The 17,695-nt window shown below is 61.2% G+C and overlaps 2 protein-coding genes across 7 annotated transcripts in view; one reads left to right on the top strand and one right to left on the bottom strand.

Annotated features, from left to right (window-relative positions):
- LOC115647205 (F-box/LRR-repeat protein 6-like) overlaps positions 1-2,299 on the bottom strand; it is a 23,838-nt gene extending 21,539 nt beyond the window's left edge. The window contains exons 1-2 of the mRNA XM_030554016.1: positions 2,224-2,299; positions 426-1,265 (exon numbers count right to left, since the gene is read on the bottom strand). Coding sequence (XP_030409876.1) covers positions 426-946 — 521 coding nt within the window. The 5' untranslated portion in view covers positions 947-1,265; positions 2,224-2,299. The remainder of the gene's footprint in view (positions 1-425; positions 1,266-2,223) is intronic.
- Positions 2,282-17,695, top strand: SLC52A2 (solute carrier family 52 member 2). 6 transcript variants are annotated; one of them, XM_030554017.1, is made up of 7 exons: positions 2,282-2,362; positions 4,194-4,330; positions 7,979-8,093; positions 8,674-8,812; positions 11,796-12,663; positions 15,133-15,256; positions 16,042-17,695. In XM_030554017.1, the coding sequence occupies exons 4-7, from the start codon at positions 8,683-8,685 to the stop codon at positions 16,252-16,254; spliced, it is 1,335 nt and encodes a 444-aa protein (XP_030409877.1). In that variant the 5' UTR covers positions 2,282-2,362; positions 4,194-4,330; positions 7,979-8,093; positions 8,674-8,682; the 3' UTR covers positions 16,255-17,695. The 6 variants fall into 6 exon arrangements, with proteins under 6 accessions (XP_030409877.1, XP_030409883.1, XP_030409881.1 ...); XM_030554023.1 differs by lacking the exon at positions 2,282-2,362 and adding an exon at positions 2,909-3,136; XM_030554021.1 differs by lacking the exon at positions 2,282-2,362 and adding an exon at positions 3,159-3,226.

Raw genomic sequence — 17,695 nt, 5'->3', positions numbered from 1 at the left:
GCTCCAGGAGGTGGAGGGGCCTAACTCCAAGAGAGAATGGACCCTCGAGAAGAGCTGTCGGACTGAAAGGGGCACCCCCCATGGACTGCACAGGGCCACGAGTGAGCACGATCTGTGAGCCCGTGACATGAGGTCACCCAGAAAGTCTGTGAGAGAGGAATTCATAGCTTCCAAGGCCGGAAGGGACCATGGTGACCATCTAAATGGAACCAAAGTCCCAAGCTAGTGCCCTAAACACTGGCCCACCCTTCCTCTCATCACCCCGGCCCCCCATTCCCTCCGACCCCAGCAAAGCAAGAAGCAAGGATGGACTATTAGCCCAAATAGAGAAGGAAGCCAGCGAGCTTGTTCCCGTAAGCACTGAGTGACTGTGCCATGCTGACTGCCTGGTCCCCGCTAACCCACTTCCCAGGACCTCCACACACCTGCAGAGCAAGGGCACGGCCCCCTCAGATGCCACCAAAGACTGGAAGATCCGCACCAGGATTTCTACTGGGAGGCGCTCTCCCCAAGAGGCCCCAGCAGCTTCCCCGCTTTCCTCAGCCCGGCCCCTAGACACAGGCTCCTTGGCAGCAGGAGCCCCTCCTTTCTCTCTCTTTCTCCCTCCTGCCATGCCAGTCCTTTGGACGCACTGCAGCGGCTGCTTCTTTGCTGGAGCTTGGTGCTTTCTCTTTGCCACTTTCCTGGGAGGGTGGTCTTGCCCGTCACCGATGTTGGCAATGATCAGCAGCATGTCATTGTCTGTCTCATGAACAAAGTAGTCCGGGGACACTCTCCTGGGGGCCTTGAAAGCCGCCTTCCTTTTAGAGGCCTTGCTGGCATCCCCTGGTCCCGGTTTCCCAGTTGCCTTGGTGCTCTGTTTCTTGGAAGCATTCTGCCCTGTGCCGGATGGTTTGGAAGAGGCCCCAGCCTCTCTCAAGTTCTCTGCTCTCCTGGGCTCTTCCATAGTAGCCCCTATAGGCCGGGTTAATCGACAAAGACAATCTGGCAGCACACTTCCGGCAAAAAAGACAGGTGACAATCCCTGCTAGGAGCATTTGGGTCTTTCCACATGTTCCTACCGAAGCAGCCTGGCAGCTAGGTGAAAACCAACACAGGCCAAGGACAAAAGCTGGATCTCACTCACTGGTTCCAGCCTCCGCGTGGTCACCAGTGGACAGGGTGTGGCGCTTGAAGTGACGGGATCTGTGTTCTGTTCCCGGCTCTGATGGCGATGTTCGACCCCAGGTAACACACATCACCTCTCTGCAACTCAGTTTCCCCAGCTGTAAATTGGGAATGATGATTAATGGATTTTATGGCCAGAAGGGACCGTTCTGACCATCAAGTCTGAACTCCTGCATTGCACAGGCCAGAGAACCCTCCCGAGAGAGTCTGGATCCAGCCTGAACTAGAGCGTATCTTCTAGAAAGACTAACCCAACACAAAGGGGGCAACCTACCCAGAGCATGGAGAGATTGACAGGGGAAATAAAGTATTACTGTTCCCATCAGCCATCTCCCTGCTGCCCTCCTTTACATACAAGGCCCTAGCTTCCCGCTTCTTCCACACAGCACCCAATGAACTCCTGTCAGCGCCCCTGGAGACATCTGCCTATCTTCAGGGCTTCTCATCTGGGGGTTCCCCCCAGCCCTGCGCCCCATTTCTGATCTGCCATGGGAGTGGACGTGCTGGGTCACTCGGGGCTGGGCACGCTGCAGGAGCTGGGTGACACTCCAGGAACCGGGGTAGCACTGGGGGCACATCTGTGCTTCTGTCCATGTGGTGGGTGAGTTTCCTGGTGGCGCTCTCCCTGCCCTCCTCTCGCCAGAGAATGGCACTGCTTCAGGCCAGCGCTGCGGGGCGGGGAGCCTCCTGCTGGGGCCGGCCCAGGAGGAAAGTTGATGCTACGGCAGAGACGCGGCTGAATCTGCAACCTGGGAGCCCGGACCTGGCAAGCTCCAAGGGGGACTGAATGGGGGAGGGGCGGGGGGACGGGACTCGGGGCGGGGGAGGGGGCGAGAAGGGGGAGGGGCGGGGGACGGGACTCGGGACGGGGGCGAGAAGGGGGAGGGGCGGGGGACGGGACTCGGGACGGGGGAGGGGGCGAGAAGGGGGAGGGGCGGGGGACGGGGCGAGAAGGGGGAGGGGTTGGGGGACGGGACTCGGGCGGGGCAAGGGGCTGTGGGGTCCCGCGCTGAGGACTGTGGGAAGAGGCGGGGGGTGGGGCCGCGCGCCACTGACCGGGACAGCCGCGTGCGCCGCCGGCTCCTCACTCAGGGGCCCGCGAGAGCGGATGTTGCGGCGCCTTCCCGTATCCGTCACTTCCGGGGCGGGGCCACCCCGCTCGCGGAACCGGGAAGGAGCCTGGAGCCGCGTGCGAGTGAGAGCGCGGGGGGCGGGGGGAGGGGAACCGGTGGGGGAGGGGCGGTCCGGGGGGAAGTGGGGGCTGGGGCGGGGAACCGGTGGGGGAGGGGGGGTCCGGGGGGAAGTGGGGGCTGGGGCGGGGGGCAGGGGAACCGGTGGGGGAGGGGGGTCCGGGGGGAAGTGGGGGCTGGGGCGGGGGGAGGGGAACCGGTGCGGGAGGGGGAGGTCCGGGGGGAAGTGAGGGCTGGGGCGGGGGGAGGGGAACCGGTGGGGGAGGGGGGGGCCGGGGGCAAGTGGGGTCCGGGGCGGGGGGGAGGGGAACCGGTGGGGGAGGGGGGGGCCGGGGGCAAGTGGGGGCCGGGGCGGGGGGAGGGGAACCGGTGGGGGAGGGGGAGGTCCGGGGGGAAGTGGGGGCTGGGGCTGGGGAGGGGAACCGGTGGGGGAGGGGGGGTCCGGGGGGAAGTGGGGGCTGGGGAGGGGAACGGAGGGGGGAAGTGGGGCCGGGGCCGGAGCCCCGCAGTGTTCGCGGCCCGGAGCTGTGCCGAGGCTCGGCCGGGGGAGCCGCTCTCCAGGCCTAGGCAGCCCGGGGATCTCCCCGGCAGGGGCAGAGCCCGGAGCCCGGGCTGGGAAGGCCCCCAGGGCCCCCAGTCTGGCGTAGCCAGAGCCCGGCCAGGCGTGGCCAGGGGCAGCTGCTGCGAAGCTCTTAGGCCCTTGTATGGACCGGCGGCGCTGGACCTTTCCAGGCTCCTGCCCCCCTTGCAGGAGTCGGATTTGTCTGCCCTGCCCCCAGGTTTCACCTCACTGCAGAACTGCTGGCCTCCAAAATCAGACCCAGCCCCGGCAGGGTCACCGCCGGGCCAGTGCCGAGCAACAGCTTCTGGTCTCATTTCAGCTTTTGTATCCCTCTCAAAGACAGCAACTCTCGCACCTGCCTGTCCCTGTACACAGGTCCTGGTGTGAGGTCTGAGTTCGTCCTGACTTCCCTAGTGCTTTTTCTGGAGCCTGTTGTAAAACTAGGCAAATATCTAGCTGAGTCGATGGACCTGCCCAAGACTTCTCAGTGCCCCTGGGGTGCACCTACCCCGGTTGAGATCCACTGGCCATAAGCAGCAAAGAGTCCTGTGGCACCTTATAGACTAACAGACGTTTTGGAGCATGAGCTTTCGTGGGTGAATACCCACTTCGTCAGATGCATGGAAATTTCCACTACATGCATCTGAGGAAGTGGGTATTCACGCACAAAAGCTCATGCTCCAAAACGTCTGTTAGTCTATAAGGTGCCACAGGATTCTTCGCTGCTTTTACAGATCCAGACTAACACGACTACCCCTCTGATACTGGCCATAAGGAGTGTGGTCAGGAGTGGGGGTCACTGGTCCGGATCCAGCCAGCTCAGTCCTCAATCAGGCATCTCTGGCTGGCTGGGCTTCTCAGAAGAAGCCAATAAATTAGCAGATAAGAGGGGCCATTAGGTGCTGGGTGGGGATTTCACAACACTTTTGATAAGGCGTCTCCATAAAAAGCTGTCAGGGAAATGAGTAATCCCTGGTAGGAGGGGAGCCTTGTGGTGTGTTGGCCGCTGGGGTGAAAGGGAGCTGTGGTGAGCAGCAGCTGGCCTGGTTGGATAGAGGTTAATAGTGGGTGACTTGTTTGGGTGCTGGGCCCTGGGCTGTCCTGTGGCCGGGTGAATGATTTAGAGGAGGGAGTGACTGCGGGTTCATGAAATTCACCAAGGATCCTAGGGTGTGTGAGAGGCTCAGCTCCAGGTGGGTGTGAGTGTGGCCATGGGAAGGGCCACTTGTGCTGCCAGAGATGGTGTCTCACGCTGCTGGGCTCTGTATTTCCAGGACTTGCTGGGAGGGAATTCAGGAGGTGTTGGGGACCTTGAGTGGTGCTGGAGTCTCATCTTACGAGCTGTCTGGCTGCCTCCCAACCGTAAGGAAGCATCTCCGGAGGCTGCAGAGAAGACTGAGGATGGCCAAAGGTACGAAGGGGTAATTTAGCACCAGGATGAACAAGAACTGGTCCATTCAGCCTTCTTCTTTCTCCCATAATCTGAGCCCCTGGAGTTACACAGGGACACTAGTGGCAGGTCCATTTAGCTCAGGTTAAAGGAAGTCCTGGTCTGTGGAGCAGACTCACAGCTTCCTGCGGCAGGAGGGCGGGGAGATCAGTGCCAGGGCTGGATCTGAAAGCTGCTGATAGCTCTGCAACCAGGGCTGATTTTGGCAGCTGTCATGTTAAACTGGGAGTGGATGGATCTCTGCCTGCTCAGAAACTCCCATTGCACAACTTCCTCCAAGCCCCGTTGCACAATGGGCACAGCACATGCTGCCTCCGGGGAAGGAGCAGGGCGAGGTTTGTCGAGGGGCTAGATGCTCTTATTCCAGCACCTGGCGCTCAGCATGTTCCGTGCCCTGAAGAGCTTTTGACGAGGCAGAGAGCAGGGAGGTTGGCAGAACCTGAATCCCTGAGACGTGCTGGGCTGTGTTGATTTCTGGGGCAGCTCTGCATTTTTGACTTACCCACTCTTCTAGGAACAGCCAGTTGCTCCCCACTCCCATTCTGTATCAGTGCAGGAGGCTCTTTTTAATCGCCGGATTCCAAAGGGATCCACCATCCTGACTTCTGAAATGCCCGCTCTGTGCCGGCCGCCACAGGGCGACTGCCAGCAGGTCCTCCCAAGGGTGCAAACGGGACTCTTGCTCCAGTAACACTTCAGTGACTTGCCTTGTCCTATGGCCCCCTGAGATTAACACCCTGGTGGGGTTAGAGGAAGCAGCATCAGGCTGGCTGTGAGGATGAGGAGCCTGTAGGACATTCCAGGTTGCAATCTGGAGCAGTGAGGGGCTGTGTCACCACTTGCCCTGTAACCTGGGATGCCTCCCAGTGCTTTGCTGCTGTAGCTCCCAACCTGGGCTCCTCACAAACAGCCTGCCAGCACGCAGGTCAGACCCTGAGTATGTGTGTATGTGTGTAGCCGCAGCCCTGGGCCAGCAGCTCTGACCCCGGCAGCCTGTCAGCAAACATCAGCCACACTCTGGCTGCCAGGAACCTTGGTTACAAGCTGCATGGTGATCCCAGCACACCCGCAGTCCTGGATTAACCCCCCCAAACGCACATACAAAGCTTGTTCTGCACTGTCCAGCCCCCTCCTCAAAATACAACAGTCTGCTCCCGTAAATGAAGTTACCCAGCCAATTCACAACGCTGGATTCGTTTTAATTAAAGAATGAAACAAGTTTGTTTATTTACAAAGAGGGAGATTTTGAGTGAATACCAGCATAAGGCATTAGAGTCGGAAATTCTTACAACCGAGAGAAAGATGAAACGCTTACAAACTAGACGTGGGTCCCGGTGAAGTCCCATCCTGTATGTTTTCAGTCAATTGCTGACCAGACTTGGAGGCCAGGGTCTGCTTCCAAAGTCCACAGACTGTTCCTTTTGCTGTCTATTGTCTTTGGTGGAACAGAGAGATGGACAGGGAGAGAGAACTGGGTGTAGCTTTGCCCCTCACTTTTTCAATTCAATCATCCTTGAACTGCATTTCCCTGAGAGTTACCCCCAGTTAAAGTTCATTCGACCGGTGAAGAAGGCCACATGGTGCCTGGTGGTGAAAGAGGCTGCACGCTGTTTCTTCTCATCTTTGTTTGCTGATATGCAGATTTTCCTTGTCTCCTACTTTCCCCCATCTCGCTCTCTGAGGATCCTGGTCACAACTCAGATATAAATTGGACATGAACACATGTCCTGTTGTTTAGGACTTGCCCAGTTGGGCCTGCGTGGTTTTGAACATGTGCCACCTATGTCATTGTGACGGGATTTGTAACTTTACATGTAATGTTGCTACCCACGTTCTGCCGGGATGTTACTGACCACCGAGTTATCGGTTTTCAGATGCTACCTGACAAGGCCTGTTTTGCCCACAGAGGATTACAAGGTGTCTAGGGTGTGAATACAGGGTGTTTTCCATCCCAGCCTGACGCTGAGCTGATGTGGGTATGGAGCAGGGTGATGACAGGTTAGAGTCAGTGGGAAGGAGGGTGGCTAGGGAGCTAGATCTGGGACGGGTGGCAGCAGGGAGGCAGTTGGGGGGCGGGTAAGGTCACTACGAGGGTGTGGGGCATCCAGTGGGCTATACTGTTATGTAGGAAACCAGGCCAAGCTCCAGTGGCTCTGTGCCCCGCTGGGACCCTGCTGCGCTGTGTCCCTTTCGTACTTGATGGCCCTTGTGTTCTGCTCATTGGTCAATGGACGGGGTTTGCAGTGGTCTCTTTACCTCCCCAGCCTCTCCCAGCTTGGGGAGCTAACGCTGTAGTTGTAACACACCAGGTGATATGGCTGGAGGCTGCAGAGACCCTTTCTCCAGGGGCTTGGGAAGAACAAGGCTCAGCAGGTTCCTTTATCTTCTCACTGCCTCCTGCTCCCGTGTCCCAGTCCTGGGCACTGGATCTCTCAGCCTTAGCTCCTAGTCTTGCGCTGGTCACACGCCCATAGCTACACCTCCGGTCCGCTCTGCCTTGCTGGGGAGCCTCCCTGCACACAGCTCATCTCCGCCTCTGTCTCTCATTGCCCAGAGCTCTGGCATCCTCTGATTCTCCACGTCCCTCTCCCCCGCCCCCGCTGTCCATTTCCGCCCCGGGGGGGCTGCTGGGGTCACTTCCCCTGAGCTGGAGTCCTCTGCCTGCCTCCATCTCCTCTCACCTCAACTGCAGCGGCCTGTCCCCCCTCTTCAGGGCCCTGTAACTGCGAGCACGGGCAGAACGCCGCTCAGCGCCAACTGGGGCCAGTCTCTCTATGCCAGGCCTACACTGGGTGCCCTCTCCTATTAGCCAGTGAGGGTTGGACAGGGAACCCATCAGCCTTATTCCTGGTCAGCCGGAGGAGTCACTGCAGAGCTGTCTGAGGTTCCCCACCTGCCCAGGGGTGAGCACATGGGCTCTAGCCCCCCGCTGGGCCATGGGGGATGGGCCGGGCCATTCTTAGTGTTGTATGGGGGGTCTCCCCACTGCTGAGATCTGCTTAAAGCGCAGACTTACCCTGGCCGTCCAATGGGTCTAATCAATCAGCCTCCCCAGCTGCCTGCTCCATAGCAGGACTTGCCACCCTCCTATCCTGGTGCTCTGGCGTGATTTAGCATGTGTGGGGTGGTCAGTCCATGTGCTACTGGGGAACCCAGGGCTCTTCCCCACAGCGGGTCTGGTCAGAACTGACACAGGGCACAGAAAAGTGCAGGGAGTGGGTCCCACAGCTGCTCTGGAGCCTGAGTCAAAAGCATGAATAGAGGGTATGAAGACAGCTCTGCCAGTGCCCCACAGCCCTGCGGCTGCCCCGCTCCTGAGGGCCTTGCCCAGCTGTCAGCACCCCTGGAGCCTGCCTGCAGCTCTGCCCTGGGCTCTGACAGCGCGAATAGAAATTGACCATTGGCTTGTTGCATTCAGCTCACTGGCTTACAATCGTGCTGAGAGGTTGAACGGGAGGGTTCGGACGTGCACGCTCCATGCATTGTCCCACAGCACCGCCCCTTCTCAGGCCCTGGCCGCTGGAGTTCAGTGCTGGGCTCTGGCAGGACAGTTCCAGCCCCAGCACACCCAGCAGTCGGCGCGCTGGTGAAGGATGTTGTCTCTTTCAGCGATGGCTGGCTGTGGAGATCCCTGCTCCGGCAGCTCTGAACTCCTCCTTGCCCTTCGCCTGGCATAGCTCGGGCTGTTGGGAGCGATTCGATTTTGGATCCACCAGCCTATCAGGTAACCCCAAGTACAAACCCCCTGTTCTCCCCACCCCTCTGCTTACCAGCTGCCCAGCGAGAGGGAGCACGGGTGGGGTGGAGACAGCCCTTGCTGCCTCATAGGAATCAACTGAGGGAGATGCAGAATCTTCCCCCTTAAGTCGCAGACAGACCTTGACTCACTGGTCGTGCCCTGTTCCTAGTGGCCAAATGCTCAGACCTGAGATTGCCACCATGACCAGCTCTTTGCTGTTAGGCCCTTGCAGACAGGGGCTGGGCTGGGCCATGGAGATTGACCTCCCATGCCAGTCATACAGACAGCCCCTGGGAGAGGCGTGAGGCAGGCTGGACGGATGGGGCAGTGTGTAGGAAGCCAGCCCGGCTCTGTGCATGTACTGAGCCTGTCCGTCCCTGGGAGGGGGCTCTGCTGACTTCTATGCCAGGTTCTCCTTCCCACCCCATTCTCCCTGGCTCTGAGCCCTCTCTGCTGCAGCACGCCTGCCCTGGGAGCCAGGGACCCCATCTGGAATCCCCTCAGAGCTGGCACTATTCACCAGTGGATTAGCTGAACCAGACCTTGTTCTCTTCTCTGCTGCCAGGGTGAGAGGATGGCTGCCTCCGTGATGGGCCAGGCCATGGTCACCCACGTGCTGGTGGCCCTGTTCGGAATGGGCTCCTGGGTCTCCGTGAACTCCTTGTGGGTGGAGCTCCCCGTGGTGGTGAAGTGGCTTCCAGAAGGTGAGGCGCTGATGGGTGGTGATAAAGTGGAGCTGTGGGCCCGGCAGGATGATGCCCTTGGCTTCACCTGGCACGTAAGAGCAGCCGCAGTGGGTGGTCAGGTATCTTGCCTTCTGCTGTGCCATTCATCTTCCCTTCTGGCTGCCACAGCGCCCGGAGCCAGCGGAGAGGAGGGAAGTGTTGAATGGGGAATTGCTGTAGTTACACAGTAACATCCCTGTGATCATGAAAGGGGGCGGGTGGGACTCAGGCAATCCCTGTCCTAGGGAAACATGCGAACCTGCTCGTCCGGGGTTCAGCGCCTAGGGGTTCTCACTTAGCCCCTCCCCAGGGGTGTAAGGCCTGTGGGGGGTGGGGGGTTCTCACTTAGCCCCTCCCCAGTGGTGTAAGGCCTGTGGGGGGTTCTCACTTAGCCCCTCCCCAGGGGTGTAAGGCCTGTGGGGGGTGGGGGGTTCTCACTTAGCCCCTCCCCAGCAGTGTACCGCCTCCGAATGCTGCGTTAGCCTGTGTGGCTCTGACCGCCCAGGTCACGAAGGATCAGAATGGGAGCCAAAGCTGGGCACGCTCCTGCAGATCGTGACCAACCCAGCTGCTGCCACCCTGCCCAAGCAAGGCACCGGAAGAGCTGCTGGAACCCTGCTGGCTCTGGCACCGGCGGTGCCCTGGACTCAGAGGGGGCTGGTGTCCGGTGCCGGCTGCGCAGAGACGTGCTGCCCTGGATGCGTGCAGAACGTGTTGTGCTCGCTGAGCACAAGGATGCACAGGCTGCAGCCCAGAGCCCCAGGCAACAAACAGCACGTTCCAGTCCAGCCGAGCGGACGGAGAACAAAGGCAGGAAGGGACGAGCTTCCCCGGCTTCCAGCGGGTTTCACATCCCAGGGCGAAGGAGGAGTCATTGGCGGGTTCTTGGTGGAGTGGGCGGCAGCAAGGACACTGCTGGCGTGAACGCGGGCAGCTGCCCTCTGGGCTCCAGATTGCAGCCAGGGCTCTGAGTGCAGGGTTGCCGTAGGAGTCGGGAACGCAGGCCCCAAGGGAGCTTTGTTCTGCTCCCGGGCTGCTGGGTGGATGTGATGGGGGCTTGGCCGGCCTAGTGAAGAAGAGCTGTGGAGTCCCTGGGTGTCCGAGCGAAGCCCTGCCTGGGGGAGGGTTGGGTTGGGTTATCCCGCTCTCTGTGCTGGGAGCCAGCAGGTGCTGCCTGGCCTTCCCCGAGGAGAGCAGCCCTCAGCCCATCTCTCGGGGGTGGAGGCTAGTGTGTGCCATGCTGGCTGCATGCTGGGGAAGGCCATCGGGGTGGGCTGACTGGATGTTTCCGGCATGCTGGGGTTGGCTCATTAGCAGGATAAAGAGCAGTAGGCAGGGCCGGGAGTTAGTGTTAGGGCTGTTCCACTTCCACCCCCTCCCACTCCCCAAAAGGGTGACGCTCTGTTCCTGCTCGGGAGGGATTGTGCCGGGGTGCCCGTAGCGCCGCGGTGATCTGCACCCACCCCATGCATGGCCCTGCCACAGTGACGCCATGAGTGCAGGGAGGCTTCTCTTCGCCCTTTGCTTGGTCCCAGAGGAACTGGCTGAGCCCCCAGACAGATGGGCCCGCTCACCTCTGCCGTAGCCAGGTTGGCTAAGAGTAGTCAGCCTCGGGGTTTCCAAATGCTTCCATGGGGTGGGGGGCATACCTTGGCAATTCTGGCAGTGCCTCCCGCCGCCCCTCTTCCTTGCAGAGGAGGAGCTGGGGGATTTCCAGGCTCCTTTTGTTCCTGGTTCAACTCCCCTCCTGTCTGCCCTTCTCTGCCACTCTGCATGCAGATGCCAGCCACCTTCCCCCCCCCCCCCCGTCATGCCCACATTTGGTCCCCTGCGCACACGCTACCCAGCCTCCCCTCCTGGGGGTCCTCTTCTCCCCTTCCCCTGCTCCCCGTGGCGCCTCCGCTCCTCTGTGGGGGTCCCCCATGGCTCCAGGCTCGCCTCTGTCACACAGAGCCTGCCTTGCTGGCCGCCAGCCCCCGCAGGTCGCCCGCAAGTGCTCCTCAGGCCATGGCAAGGGAGCCCTGGGGTGGGAGGCTGTCAGGCCAGCCCCACGCTCTGCACAGGCAGCATCCTGGGGCCGGGGGCAGGCTGCTGTGCTTCCCCTGGGGGGCTATTGAGGGTGCTGGAGGCCTGGTTCCCTACTTTTCTCTCACCTTTGTGCCAGGGCTGCCCACCTGAAGGCTGCCTCTGCACCTGCTACGGGCACATGGTGTTCCCAGCTAAGCACTGCCAGGGGCTGGCGGTGTTACCTGGCTGTGCCAAGGGAGTGTGTGCCTGAGCCTCCCTGCCTCGCAGCTGGATTCCTCCTCTGGAATTCCCCCGCAGCCCCCCACACGCATGCCCTCGCCTGGCCCCTGCCACTAGCAGCCTGCAGCCCGGGCTGGCTGGGGCTCGGCCAGTCCCCACTGGCCCCCAGGACCATCACACAGTGCAGCGTCTCCATATAGGCCCAGTGCTGGGGGGTGGGGGGAGCATGGGTTGGGATGGGGGGCAGCAGCAGAGCTCTTCGAGTTGCTCTGGTAGCAGTGTTTCGTTAGCTGCAGGAGGACCCACATCTGCCCTTCCCCCCTTCCTCCCCTGGTCGTGCTCTCTGCAGGGAGATCAGCCCATGGGCTCCTTTTTCCCCAGGTAGGCCTGCGCTGTGCTGTGCTAATCCCACAGAAGGCTGCAGCACCCCCATGGGAGCACTGACTTTGTCTCCCCCCCCCCAACCAGAGCCGGGACAACACGAAACCCGGGCACTGGCCCCTTAGGGGTGCTGCCCTAAAGTCTGCAGCCTCTGCTTCCCTCTCCAGCAAGGGGGGCATGTGCTGGTCGCCTGCAATAGAAGGGCACAGAATTGCAGGCAGCACCACTCTGGGCTGGGCCCTGGGGTGCCTGGCACACCGAGGATCTGGCTGCCCTGCCAGGCGAAGGGCTTGGGACGTCAGGTGTCACTAGCGCTGTGTCTCTCCCCCTGCAGGCTGGAATCTCCCTGCCTACCTCTCAGTCCTCATCGCCCTGGGGAACGTGGGCCCCATTGCCGTCACCCTGGCTCACAAGCTGGCCCCTGGGTGGCTGAAGGAGCGCTGGGTCATCCATGCCATCCAGGTGCTGGGTGTGGGAGCGGCCCTCTTCCTGGCTCTGTTCTGGCACCGGACGGCGATGGTGGCGGGGGAGCCCCACAGCCTGGCCTTCCTGCTCCTGACCTTCCTCCTGGCCTTCGTCTGCTGCACCTCCAACGTCACCTTCCTGCCCTTCATGTACCAGTTCCCCCAGCAGTTCATCCGCACCTTCTTCGTGGGCCAGGGCCTGAGTGCCCTCTTCCCCTGCGTGGTGGCACTGGCGCAAGGGGTGGGCAAGCTGGAGTGCCGCAACGCCACCACTGGCAACGGCTCCCAGCCCCACTACCTGGAGGAGAACTTCCCCGCGGACACCTACTTCTGGCTGATGTCTGCCATGCTCACTGTCTCGGCGCTCGCCTTCCTGGGGCTGATCCTGCAGCGCCGCCGCGCCAGCAGCTCCCCTGCCTGCCAGGAGAGCTCTTCCAAGGGCAGCGTGGAGACGGAGGAGTCCTTCCCACTGCAGGACGGCACCCCCATGTCGGACAGCGCCATGGAGATCGCCAAGGGCGCCCACTCCCCGGCCCAGCCCGCCTACTTCTGGACAGGCCGGAACATCTACCTGCTGGTGCTGCTGGGCGTCTCCAATGCGCTGACCAACGGCGTGCTGCCCTCGGTGCAGAGCTACTCCTGCCTGCCCTACGGGAGCACGGCCTACCACCTCTCCGTGGTGCTCAGCAACATCGCCAACCCCGTGGCCTGCTTCGTCGCCATGTTTGTGCTCTGCAGGTAAGGCAGGGCACAGAATCAGAATCGCAGGGTCGGAAGGGCCCTCAGGAGCTCAGCTAGTCCCACCCCCTGCTCAGAGCAGGACCAAGCCCAACTAAATCATCCCAGCCAGGGCTTTGTCAAGCCTGAGCTTAAAAACCTCTAAGGAAGGAGATTCCACCACCTCCCTAGGGAACCCATTCCAGTGCTTCACCACCCTCCTAGGGAAATAGTGTCTCCTAATATCCAACCTAGACCTCCCCCACTGCAACTTGAGACCCTTGCTCCTTGTTCTGTCATCTGCCACCACTGAGAACAGCCGAGCTCCATCCTCTTTGGAACCCCACTTCAGGTAGCTGAAAGCAGCTATCAAATCCCCCCTCACTCTTCTGCAGACTAAACAATCCCAGTTCCCTCAGCCTCTCGTCATAGGTCATGTGCTCCAGCCCCCAATCCCTTTTTTTTGCCCTCTGCTGCACTCGTTCGAATTTTTCCACATCCTTCTTGTAGTGGGAGGCCCAAAACTGGACCCAGCACAGCCTCACCAATGTTGAATAGAGGGGAATGATCACATCCCTCGATCTGCTGGCAGTGCCCCTACTAATGCAGCCCAAAATCCGTTCTTGGCAACAAGGGCACACTGCTGCCTCAAATCCAGCTTCTCGTCCACTGTAACCCCCAGGTCCTTTTCTACAGAACTGCTGCCTAGCCACTCGGTCCCTAGTCTGTAGCAGTGAATGGGATTCTTCCGTCCTAAGTGCAGGACTCTGCACTTGTCCTTGTTGAACCTCATCAGGTTTGTCCAGGTTGAACCTCAACATGTCCCAGCCTCCTCCCTACACCCCTCTTCAGCCTTGCCCCAGAGTGCACTTCAGCACCATCTGACACCCCCTGCCTGAGGGGCTGTGCTGCGGGGCAGGATTGAGGGGCATTGGTGCAGCTGGGGGGAGGAGGTTCTGGACGGGGCCAACAAGGGGAGCCATGGGTCACAGCTGCATGGTGGCCCTGTGGTCGGAGTTGGGTGCCCAGCACGTATCCGAGTCATTCCCAGTGATGTCCCTAGTGAGCAGCCAAGCCAGGTCCAGGGCTTGTGCACGTTAAACGTTTGTAAAACCGAGACCATGTCCCCGTCCCCCACACTGAGCTTGCCCAGTGCCTCTGATCTCGCCAGGCTCCCCACGCCCTCCAGCCGCCAGATGGGGAGGAGACGGCCTCAGATTGATCAGGCAGGGGCCCGTGGGAGTCAGGGGATATTTATGGAAAGGGGGGCTGAGAGGAAGGCTGGCCCAGTGGTTAGACCCTGGGATTTGGGAGAACTGAGTTCAGTTCCCTGCTCCGCCACAGACACGATGGGTGATCTCGGGCACGTTCCTTAATCTTTCTGCATCTCTGTTCCCCACTTCACGCCTCCCCTGGCTGCGGTGAGGATAAACACTGGGAAGGTTTGAGGTGCTCAGATACACAGCTGGGGACATATAAACGCTACATGTTGACTGGCTCTGCGGGGGCGGGGACAGAGCCCTGATTGCACAGCTCTGTCCCTTCCTTTCAGCCCCACTTTCCCCTGCATTGGTCCAACACCTCCCTGCCGCTCAAACTCTCTTACTGCTGCTCTGAGCCCCCCTCCCCCCATGCCTCCACTGCTCCAAGTCCCCCTCCCCGTACATCTCCTCTGCTCTGAGCCCCACTCCCCACACGCCCCCAGTGCTCTGAGCCCCCCTCCCTGTATGTCTCTGCTCTGAGCCCCCGTCCCTGTACGTCTCCTCTGCTCCAAGCCTCCCTCCTCACACACCCCCAGTGCTCCGAGCCTCCCTCCCTGTACGTCTCCTCTGCTCCAACCCCCCTCTCCCCACATGTCCTCACAGCTCTAAATCTGGCCTAGCCTATGGGGAAGAGGCTCTTCAGGGAGCAGGCTTAGAGAGGTGTGATGTGGCCCATTCATCTCAATGAGATGTTCTCAGCTGAAGGAGGAGGTCCCATGGAGATGATACAGCCTGACCCATCAGCGTGGGGAGGTGTGAATTGTTCCAGCTTGGCGAGTGTTCTCACACACACACACACACACACCCCATGTCAGGTACAGCTGCACCTAAAGCGCTGCAGTTGTGCTGCTGCCCTGCTCCAGTGTAGACACAACAGCAATGAGAACGGACTGAGATCAATCCCTGCCCTACAGAGCTCTGCTTTGAGCCCCAACTGTGTACGAAATAACTGCCCCCCCCCCCCGCCCAGCATGTTACTATATCAACAGGGGCCTTATCGTGGGAGTCCCCTTCTCAGATCACCCCAAGTCTTGCTCAGAGCTCTCCCTGGCACCCCACAGAGCACAGCACTTAGCACCCCCAGGAAGTGCTGCCCAGTCTAACGCGTATGGAGCGGATGCGCTGTGCTGCTCAGACAGCAGGGCAGGACTCCTGTCCCCTGCCCCCACTCGCCCCATTGGCCCCCTGGCCCACAACTGACCCTCGTTTGCCTTCTCTCTACCCGCAGGTCAGTGGTGGGCTTGAGCGTCATCTCTGTGCTGGGAGGTGTCTTTGCGGCCTATTTGATGGTGCTGGCCGTGCTCAGCCCCTGCCCTCCGCTGCTGGGCAATGCGGCTGGAGTTGCCCTGGTGGTGAGTAGGGTGGAGTCCGGGCCCCAGTCTCTCTGGGGGCCACTGCACCTGGCTGCAAAGGAGCCATCAGAGCGTCCCCTGCTGGTGGGCTGCGGCTTTGCTCCAGGGGCTGATCTCTGGGGCACCGACCAGTCAGCCTCTACCTGACAGGGCTTCCCAGGGCCCTTGGGAAACGTCCCTCCAGTCTCCTCCCATGGCTCCCAGTTCTGCCCCTCGTGCCCTGTGCTGCTCCTCGGGGTTCAGTCCCTGGGTGTCTGATACGGGACCGGGACCGGCTCCAGCTTTTGTGTCACCCCAAGCAGTAAAGCGAAGGAAAGAAAAGAAGATAAAGCCGATCGGCAGCAGCTCAGCGGTGCTGCTCCGTTCGTCGGCGGCGGGCCCCTCGCTCCCTCTCTTTCTTTTCAGCGGCACTTCGGCGGCAGCTCAGAGAGGGACTGAGGGACGTGCCACCCCTTCCCATTGGCCACCCCATGCACCTGCTTCCTTCGCGGGTGCCTGAAGCTGGCCCTGGTCTGATATCAGGCTCACAGGGCTGGCAAAGTGTCCAGGGGTCCAGACAATGCCCAGGATCCCCAGGGGCTGGCAAGTGCCCCCCTTCCACCTGCCGCTGGCGAGTGACCCCTGGTTCTGAGCCGGCCTCCGGGCCTTTTGCTCTGAGGGTTTCTGGCCCAGGAGGCGGGGATGGCTGTGTTGGTCCTGCTCGTCAGACCCATGGGTTTCCTTGGGTCGCTGTGGTTGGCCGCTGTGGCTGGCGAGGTGGCTGAGGCCTTCTCTCTCCCCGACAGGTGCTGTCCTGGATCCTGTTCCTGGGCCTCTTCTCCTACCTCAAGGTGGTGATTGGCAGCCTGCTGCACGAGGCTGGCCACACGGCGCTGGTGTGGTGTGGAGCGGTCATCCAGGCGGGCTCCCTGGTGGGCGCCCTGGCCATGTTCCCCCTCGTCAGCATCTATCACCTCTTCCAGAGCGGGCAGGACTGTACCGACAGCTGCAGGGCATGAGTGGGGCAGGACACAGCGGCCCCATGGGGGGCTCTGCCCGGCTGGAGCTGGCACCAGCTGGCCTCCGCCTTAGGGAGTTAGAATTGCTGTAGAGGGTTCAGAGCAGTGGGCCGGCTCGTCCCACGGCTCCTGGCCAGTAGCTGATGCTTCAGAGGAGAAGCCCGTGGTGCCCCTGGTCAGCTGGGAGCCTCTGCTCTCCGTTGCTGCATGGAGCAGGCCCGTGGGCTGGTCATGCTACCGTACGGACCAGGCACCAGCAGGCCTGCCCAGCCCTGCTGCTTGGGGAGAGGGGTAGCAGCCCTGCCTTGCGGCCTGGTTCCCTGGGGCTGGCAGCTGCTGCACTCATGCTTCTCCAGCAGAGTTTACGACACGCTGGGGTGGGGGGGGCGCTTCACTGGTGCTGCCGCCAGTGTCCGAATGTCAGAGTTGGGGGCCCCTGTGGTGCAGGACCAGGCTCCATGGGGTCCCCCCTCCCACAGCAGTGGCTGCTGACTGGATGGAGCCGCTGGGCACCCTTCTCCAGCGCCGTTCCACTCGCTGTGCAGCCACCCCAGCCCCTGCCCAGTGCTCTCAGTACACATTAACCCTGGGCATCTCTTCCCCCGCCCTGCCCCAGCCCTCCGGCCCAGGGCCCCGCCAAACACTGTACCCCAGCACCAGGGGATCTGGCGAGCGGTGACCTGCCAGCCTGCGGCTGGGCTGCCCTGAGTTCTGTACCCTCTGTGCTGTGGTAGCCCCCAGGGAATCCTGCCCCCTGCTCACTGCAGAGCCAACACTTAGCAGGGGGAGCTCGGGGATGGGCTGGTCTCTGATCCCAGCCATTGCAGCCTGTACCCCAGAGCTGGGGTCTATGCCCCGCCTTCAGGATGGATCCTGGATGCCCAGCTGGCCCCATGGTTCACTCCCAGCAGCCTCTTCTCAAGCACAGGAGCTGGTCGGCCTCAGCCCAGGGAGTTTATCTTGGCAGGACAAGGGGCAAACAGCTGCCTGAATCTCTGCGGGTCTGCATGGCTCCTGCCGTCCAAAAACAAGCAGGGCTGGGTGGGCCCAGGCTGGGGGGACACAAACTGCAGCGGGGGGACAGGGGTTCCTCACTGCGGGGGGGGGGGGGCGGAGGGCTGCTCTGTTCCCTGAGCAGCCTGGGATCAAAGCCAGCAGGGAACCCCCAGCCTTGGGGGGGTCTCCTAAGCCAGGCCCCTAGGCGCAGGGTGGCATGCACTGCCTGGCTACTGGCTGTGTCACCTCTGCAGGCCCTTCCGCATGCTGCCCGGTGTGCTCAGGCCTCTGCGTCTTACTGGCTCCTGCTGGGGTCCACGGGGCTGGGCGGTCGGTGATCTGTCTCCACAGCGGTAGAAAGATGGTGATTTTGTGTAGACGCCGACTCCCCATCGCTGTGGGCCATGGAGGGGTGGAGCAGGAATAAATCTTATCCGAATCACTG

This window comes from Gopherus evgoodei, chromosome 2 (assembly GCF_007399415.2).
Source record: "Gopherus evgoodei ecotype Sinaloan lineage chromosome 2, rGopEvg1_v1.p, whole genome shotgun sequence".
Lineage (NCBI taxonomy): Eukaryota > Metazoa > Chordata > Testudines > Testudinidae > Gopherus > Gopherus evgoodei.
Note: the sequence above shows the minus strand (reverse complement) of the source record. Positions and strands in the feature narration are given on the sequence as shown.